General features: G+C 43.1%; 1 protein-coding gene across 3 annotated transcripts in view; it reads right to left on the reverse strand.

Moving 5' to 3' along the window:
• ABL2 (ABL proto-oncogene 2, non-receptor tyrosine kinase) overlaps window positions 1-8399 on the reverse strand; it is a 43896-nt gene extending 35497 nt beyond the window's left edge. For 2 of the 3 annotated variants that reach the window (XM_054384653.1, XM_054384652.1), the window contains exons 1-2: window positions 8364-8399; window positions 8213-8330 (exon numbers count right to left, since the gene is read on the reverse strand). In XM_054384653.1, the coding sequence (XP_054240628.1) occupies window positions 8213-8330; window positions 8364-8399 (154 nt within the window). Of the gene's footprint in view, window positions 1-8212 lie in introns of all 3 variants that reach the window. The other variant, XM_054384651.1, reaches the window with a different exon arrangement.
• Between the last annotated feature and the right edge of the window lie 422 nt (window positions 8400-8821).

An 8821-nucleotide genomic window follows, 5' to 3' on the forward strand; every position in this document is an offset into this window, starting at 1 on the left:
GAAGACCTCATTGTACTACATGACACTCCAGCTTGGGTTTGAAGGCTTATATTCACAACCTTCAGGCTAGAAAACTGCAATGTACAAATGTTTTGGGGTTTTGACTAGAAAACAGATCCATGCTCTGTAAACACCTTTTAAAGCCCTGATGTTTAGGGTAAAGGTAGGAGGTAATACTAATCTTCTCAGACATAACAATATGTAAACAAGGTTCTAGGCTTGGCCCTTTGGGAGTGTACAGAGATTTGTGATGAGGACGTGTTTCTCCATATACTTCCTTCATGTTTTGGTATGCCTACTGTATGGTCACCTTGGAACATGAAAACCAGGGACATTTCATGCTACATACTACCACAATTCTAGACATTAATATCATTCCTTTAAACCAGAAGCAAGCCTGACACCTGTTTAAAAATTAGTCATGGTGCTGAGCACACTTAACCCACAACAAAAGTCATTAGTGGTGCCTTAAGGTGACCCCCTGTAAATCCCCCGTGTGAACTCTAAAGAGTTCACTAGCCAATTGTAGTCTATTCTGCCTCTGGTAAGAAAGGAGCAAGAGGAGGAGATCTTGGTATTGGGTTTTTCCTTCCACTTGTTTGTGCTCCAGAAGCTTGGAACTCGTGTCTAGTATCGGTTATTTGCTACATCAGCCCTGAAACAGTCAGGCAGGTGGACTAGGTGATTATTGTAAATTCCTTCCAACTGAAATAATCTATTCTATTCTATGTGGAGAAGCCCTGCAACCAGTATGCTGCTGATTATAGCGACATTGGTCAATAATTTGCTTCTAACTTACATTAATCACTTTGGAAGGTCCACCTGTCTCATTCAACAATCATTAAATATACCCAAGACTGAACTTTTAAAACATCATCTGCAAAGCTCAGCAGTCAAAACACAATTTCCAATGTACAGAAATGCACTACGAGAGAGAAGATGCAAGATCATTTTTCACTCTCTTTTTCCAGTTGTCTTCTCTCCAGCATTATCTGCCTTTCTGGAGCTACTGTCTCCATAGTTGTTCATCATACATATACTAGTTGACATGACAACAAATAGGAAGAGCAGAGATGAACCTGACACTTTGAAATTGGGATTATTGTAAGAAAATGGAAGAAGAAAGACTGAGATTAGCATAGGGTCACAAATCCAGAATGTTCTCATCCTCCTATCCTCTAATTTGATCCCTCCTATCCTCTAATTTGATCCCAACAAGAGCAGAAGAGTTCTTTACCATGCCTTTACCATATGCAGCTTGTAACAAGAATAAGATAGAATCATAGAATTGTTTCATTTAGAAAAGTCCTGAAAGATCGTTGAGTCTAAACATCAACCTAACACCACCACTGCCATTCAACCATTTCCCCAGGAGCCATGTCTAAGACCCTGCTTCACACCATAATTTTACTTCCATTTCACTGATTTCAGACATTTCACTTGAAATACCAAACACTAAACAAAGCAAGAAAGCACCCAAAATCCTAACCAGTAACATTTAAGAAGGAGGGGATGCAGAACTGTCCTGTTGAAAATGGGGGTTTCCTCATTGAAGAGCTACTTTTGTTACATAACCGTAGTCCAAATTCTCACATCATCATCGTCACAGAATAGAATCACAGAATGTTAGGGGTTGGAAAGGACCTCCAGAGTTCATTGGGTCCAGCCCCTCTGCCAAAGAATACTTTCAAATCAACATAAACGAAACTCCAAGTTTATTAACACGCAATTATTTTTAATGGAAGTATCATAGTAAGATTAAGATCCAAAGCACAACATATGGGAAGAAAGGACAAGGAGAAGAGGCAAGGAATTTCTTGAAGTTCAGTCTTAAAAGACACATGCTTACACAACCTTAAAAGAGCACTAGAAGATTGAAATGAAAACAATTCCTGGTGAAGTATTTCTGAGCATCTTTGTCTCCTTCTCAAAAAAAAAAAAGGCAAAAATGTTTTTTTAACTGTTTATTGCAAATCCTGTACGGAGTTAGCTGATACTGGAAGTGACCTATTAACCAGTTAACTTATACACAGCTGCAGATATCACACAGGGAGATGCACATGTCTTCTTAGAAAGCCCACAAAGCACATGAAACTTCCTGAGCAGATATGGGTAATACAACTGAGCTTTGTTGTTGTGGTTTACGGTATTACCAACAGGAAGCCTCAATGGTTTTGTAAATCACTTATTCTAGAGAGAAAAATCTCTATGGATAATACCAAGATCAGCCTTTAAAATAAACTATTTCATAACCACAAAACCAGAGAAATGTCAGGGATGATGATGCAGTAACAGTGAGAGAACCATTACTGCAACCCAGCAGGTCAACTCTGTTACTCCACTAGGCCCAAGCTTTTGTTTCTTTCCTGCTCTGTTGAGGGACAGAGAGACTGCTGATGGTCCAAACAACTAGGAATATTTCTTTATCAGTAACTACTCTTCTGAATGCTGCCAAAAAGGATGGCTACTTTGCAGATCCACCTGCAAAGCCAGTTACACTAGACCTGCCCAGCTTTGTGTCATCCCTGATCACACACTGTAGAAAGAACTACTAACGGTTTGGCAGGCAGTGATTTAGGATACCAAACTCTGAAGCTTTAGTCTGTGGTCATGCATCCTTGGTTTTATAAAATACAACCAGGTGAAAATGAACTCAGCAAGTCACTAAGCAAAACCTAAGTGTATTACCTCTGACCTGCATCCCTGCTGAAACAAGTAAAAACTGCTGTTTCTTGTTTTATGTTAGTTGGACTTGAACACAGTTTCCTACAAGCCCAAACGAGTCAGCTGTCAGCAGTATTGACAAGACAGGTTACATATAATAAGTATATGGAAACATTAAGTTGTGACAACTAGGGGAAACGGGCCAGAATAAATCACTCTAAGAATAAATCACTCTAAGGCTGGTCTAGCTTTATCCATGAAACAAAGACCTGAAAAGTATTGTTTGACTTCAGCTAGACTGGCCTGCTTTAAGAACAAACAAATGTAACATATGCTGAAGTGAGTCACAAAACAGGTCACTTGTCCTGAACACCAGTGAAAACATGATTTGAAGCCTACTGTCCCAGAATCTGCAATCAGTACCAGCCATAAAATATTCCTGAAGCCAACTATGCTACAGCATCTTTAGGAGACACTCCAACTATCTTCCAGCTCCAACTATTGTGAGCTGTCAGTTCCGTTAGATTAAAAGCTAGATTTAAGCCACTTGTGAGAACTCGCTGTTTCCAGAAAATAAAAAAAAAAAAAAAAAGAGAAAACATCCCACTTTTTTTTTTTGCACAACATTGCACTTGCAAGCAATAGCAAGTTTGTGAAATATTGCTAGAACAACTTGTACCACACCATCTGCTACATGTGGAGACTGAGAAACCAGAGATCTGTCTGGGCTCTGAAATTTGATTTTTAAGTTAGTTCTGACTAACATCTTTTCAAGTAACTTCATTTCTGTCATATCTTCCTCATGCTATGTTCTCAGTCTATGTGAAAAGTACATAGGAAATGATACACCAGGAATTAAAACAGATGAATACAGATAGTCTGTATTATATTGTCCCTTCCATTGAGCTGGTAGAGTCCTCGCATTTATGAAATCCAATATGCAAAAATCCCAAATTAAAATAAGGGATAAAAACAAATATTGAATGCAACTATATCTGTAGGAATAATTTAGATATCATGAAGAATGATGTCATATGAAACACACCTATAATTTCATGTTCTACAGATGTTCCCCTAGACACTTAGCTGAACTATCCTTTATTCCCCAAATAATTAGTTAAAGTTATTTATACATTATGGTCCCACAAGATTTCTGATTTACAGTACAAAGAGCCAGGCACTGAATACAGTGATTATATTCCATCTGCATAGGGCATTTACTGACAGGAAAGTCTGCAGGCAAGTAGCTCTGGCCCGAGCTCACTGCATTTCACTGGGATGAAAAATAAAGAGCATTTTAGGCAGCCCACAAAGTGCAGTTGTTAAACTGACCCTGTATTCTCTCCTTCTTTCCATTTTCCTGCTCCAGCCCTTCAGTTTCCCTGAATTTCAAAGGGATAGTGTTATTTACGCTACTTCCTAATTTAGAATGTTTTTATCATGTGGCATAGCACTCCAACTGCCTTAGGGGAGCTTTAATGATAATTTTATTTTTAAAAGTATAGGCTTATCTTGCTTGACCTTGATGCACATAGTAAAAGGTTGCTAAACTCCTCCTCTAGAAAACAAAACAGGGAACAAATGTCCTGTGCCTGTTGGATCAAAAGCTGAAGTGTGGCAGAGCCTTCCACTACCCTGAAATATATCACCAAGGCAACTGCAGCAGTACTGGAAACAGGTATCTCAGAGGCTTCCCAGCCAGGATTTAAATAATCTGACTTCCCTGCAGTATGCTTTCTACAACACTCAGCAAGTCTTTCTGGAGATGAAAAGCATGCTCACGCCATTCCAAAGAGTATCTTGGTACGGGAGGCAGTTATCACTGCTCTTCAGAAAGAAAATGAGCGCACGTCACTGCGTAGAGGTCATATGAGGAGCCAAGTAGAGCCTGTGCAACTTATATGTAAATCGTTGTTTGTCATCAGTTGTACCCCATCCCTCAAGCAGACTAAGACAGCCTACTTCCCTGTCCCTTCTCCGAAAGAGAAAGCATGTTCATCCTGAAAAGGCACCAAGTACTGCTTCTCATTTCTGATCACACTGAACTGTAAGACTTAGACCCTAACCAGTGTTTGCTACAGCTTTTCCCTCTTGAGCTGTTGCCCCTGCAGTACCAGTCAATTCTGACACTGTGTACATGGGAACACTCATGTCTAAAAGAGCCTTCTGTTTACATTCTTCCTTTCTAGTACATTGCTAGCAACCAACACACTTTACGATCCATTGTTTGATTTTATACATCACAGATTACGTGCAAGAGACCCTCGCAACATAATGATTTGAAGGGCTGATTTCAAAAGGCTGCAAAATCCACAAATCTCTTTTGCCCCTTAGAGAGCTCTGCTCCAAATCACATCAGGCTATCAGCTTGCTTAGAACTTCTCTGCTCAGCTTCACAGCAGTGCTCACAGAATTCAATACTACAGTGAGCTGAATCCCATAGGAGTCCAGGTGTCCTCATGATGGAATAGTGAGGTGCCATGATACAGATTTCCTTGTTCTTTACGTAAACCAGAAAACATCTCTTCAAACTCCTTGCCTCTTTCAAAAGCTGATCCTAAGGTAGGTAGCGCCTGTGTATCTGCAGTGCTTCTCCTACACCACTGTAACACAGCAAATACACTTGGGACAAACTGGTGCAACTCAATCTCTCGAATTTTCAAGGGTAATTACATTTCAAGTTGTGTAAAAGTGTTTGTCTCAGAGTTTCAGTAGCTCAGCACAAGAGATTTTATATTTTATCAATTTGACACAAGCTGTTCTTCAAAATTCTGTAGCAAAATGTGTCTGAGGCTGAAAACCTTGGTTACTTCCATCCTTTCCATGAAGAATCCCTCAAAATGAACTTTGTCAGGAGTTAGTAAATACTGCTCCCATGGCACAGTATAGAATGAAGTCTGACAATGTGAGCTGAGGCGGGGACTCATACCTGCTAAGATCTAATATATACAATAGGTTGTATTCCTCACATCAATGAATATATCAAGGAGACAAGGAAGAGAAAAAAGTCACTCATCCTTAGACTGGCTTGATTTAGTCACTGGTCCAGGAGTGCTCTCCCCATCACTTTTCATATACTGTAAATACACATCCTAGAGACAGGATGGAAGGTTCAGGTTCAGAAAGGCCTAAAAAAGAAGAATCTGGATCAAGTACTATCAGCAGCAACCAAAACATCTTAGCAAAAGCTAGCAGAATGCCAGATAAAGTAAAACAGGATAAGAAGGTCAGTAAATGAAAAATAACAGTAGAAGCTGAGACAAAAAAGTCTCTTGGACAAGGGGAGTCAGGATCACACTTCCCTTCTCTGAGAAGGGAACTCTTTGTTACTGACCAAGTATTAAATACGTACCAAACTTTGGCATTTGGTACAAATTATTAAGAATGAGTTGTTCACTAAGTTCTAGTACAATGTTTTGGGGAACACTATAACACACCTGAAGTATTCACCAAGATGGAATAGGAGTCTGAAACCTACCCTGAAACTCTCAAAAAATAGATTGCCAAATAACCCCACTCCTTTTACATAAGCTAAAGGAATAAAAAGCTGTACCTTATTTTCAATACACACATCTGCCTTTGCAGTCTGCAAAGTAACAAAGGCAACAAAAGCCTAAGCAAAACAATACCCATTAGCTTTACCACTGAAGCAGATAACCTCAGCAATACAAATAGCAATTATTCTAAAAGATACAATTACTGTTATCACAGATAAATGTTCTTGTGATATGTCACTAACAGTTTAATTTAGAGTGGGTTGGCCTTCCAGGCTCATTCTTGTTTCCAGGTCTAGGGAAGACAGAGCAGAAGGTCTGGCTGAGCACAAAATCTGTCTATTTGGTGTGCATGCATGCTTAAGAAAGCCTTTTCTCTCCACTTCCCTGCTACAATTTAGTAGGGAGGAACCAAAAGGGTTTCTTCAGGATGCTGTACTAAATTATTACTAAAATATGCAGTAATACATGAAAAGATGCACCTGAGTCATTCTCAGCTGTGTTATTCTGAAGCCATTACACGTCCTCGCATGCTGTACTGTACTTCCCACAAACGTCCTTTCTGTCCTTGCCTTGTGAGAGCAAGAACTAAATAGTCATCTTGGTACCAAAACATGAAAAGACTGACAGTTTGTCAGCAGGAGTGCTCTTGCCTGCTAAGTCAAGCTGATCAGTCTACACAGCAGTTTTGCTCTACTGCTAAAGACTTTAGACTTCAGCATGCCAGAAGGAGGCTTGGAGCATAACTTCAGAGATCTGATCCTAACACTGTGAATTTACAGTATTAAGTCTATTTCGTACTAATTTTTCTGCCAAAGTGCCACTGAAAGTACAAGAGCAGAACCAGAATTTGATGATAGTATGGTTGAAAGATGCAATTAGATAGTAATTCTTAGTTTTAATTCTAGTAATAGCAGCTCATGTATTTCAGCAAGCACAGAGTTCTGATTTGGCTTTAAAGCTCATACTGTTCCCTGAACTTAAAAGCTGTGGTAACACTGAGATTTTTAAAAACTAGATTTAGTCCTGTGCTCTTGTTTTGATAAATACTTACATGTCAGCAATTACAGCAGATGATATTTACGTTTAGACTGCTGTTTGCATGTTCTTTAATCTTTTTTGCCTATGCTCATTCTATCGAGCACAGTGAAAATATGTACAGTCAGAGGCAGCCTTGCTCTGTAAACACCTACATCTCTCTTCACCTAAAGCCAAACCACACAAGCTCTCCATAGCATAGTCAGTACTGGAGGATCAATGATGCATCTGTGCATCTATTCTCAATGTGCTTGTTAAGGCAGACAGGTTTCTGTTGATCATACCTTCCAAAACTTGTGCATTATGTTAAGATGTTTCAAAATAGATACAACTTAAAAATAAACAAAAAAACCCCACCAGTGTTATAAAGGTGGAGTTGAAGTTGTGGAGGTCAGAAATTAACCATTGCATTAAACAGTTCCATAATCACTTTCCAGAAAGAATAGAAGTGCACAGGCAAAAACTTAACCAAGAATCAGATGGCAGCTGTAACAACACCCCAGTCAAAATAATTTACTCTGCCAGGAGCTATACAGCGAGAGAGATTTCTAGATCTAGAAGGGCAAGTTATAAGCGCCTCAGACAAAGCACATGTAAGGTTTACCTTTGTAAACAAAACCAGGGCTAGGAACCGCTGCAGTGACAGCTACCAAACGCTGTAAGTTTTGATTCTCGGCGGTGCCACCTCCTTCCCGCTGTGGATGGCGGGGATTCCCGGTCCCCAGCTCCGGGATAAGTTTCTCCGGTCCCGACCTCGCTGCCAGGCTCCAGGCTGGGCAGAGGCCACCATCCCCGGGGACGTGGCAGCAGCGGCGGGGACTGCCCCGCTCTCCATCGACTCCCGCAGCTCTCCCCTCCCCCAGTTAAGCCAACAACAACAAAAGCGGACGGGAGAGGAGGAAGGGTGATCGTGCCCCTTTTTCCCGAGCCCCACACCCGACCCTCTACCGGGGTCACCCTCCTCGCCGCCCCGGCCCCTCCCGCCCGGCAGCACGGCCCCCGGCCCGGCCCCTCACCGTGCTGAGTGAAGATATTGAAGCCTCCCTCGGCAGTGCGCCCGGCCGCCTCGCGCCGGCGGCTCGCCGGCCTGGCTGCGTTGCTCCCCCGTAGTCCCCGCGGCTGCTGCTGTTGCTGCTGAGGCGGCGGCGGCTGGTGCTGGAGCCCGACGCCCGGCTCCCCGACGCGGCCCACCTGCTGCCCCATCGCCGCGCTCCCGGCCGCGGCCCGCAGCTCACATGCCGCCGCTGCCTCCGCTCCCCGGCGCGGCAGGCGGGCTCCCGCTCCACCCCCCCAGCGCGGCCCAGCCCGGCGGCTCCCGCCCGCCTCGCCGGCCCCCGCGGCGCTCCGGCCTGGGACTCACGGACTCGCCCCCTCAGCCCCCGCCGCCATCTTAAACCACAGAGCTCCGGGAGAGAGGGGAATAGAGCGGCTCCCGCAGCCACCTCCGGTCCTCCGAGGGAGGCCGCCCACCCCGCCCCCGGCACGCACGGCCACAGATCGCCGCACGCCATGGTGACACCCGGTGACATTGCGGCCGGGCTGTGGCGGGGACGTGCCCGGGCTGCGGTGCCAGACCCCCTTCACTTGCCACATTGTGCCCTCGGAGGGGCGTCTTATTTTAGCCA

This window comes from Indicator indicator, chromosome 10 (genome assembly GCF_027791375.1).
Source record: "Indicator indicator isolate 239-I01 chromosome 10, UM_Iind_1.1, whole genome shotgun sequence".
Taxonomy (NCBI): domain Eukaryota; kingdom Metazoa; phylum Chordata; class Aves; order Piciformes; family Indicatoridae; genus Indicator; species Indicator indicator.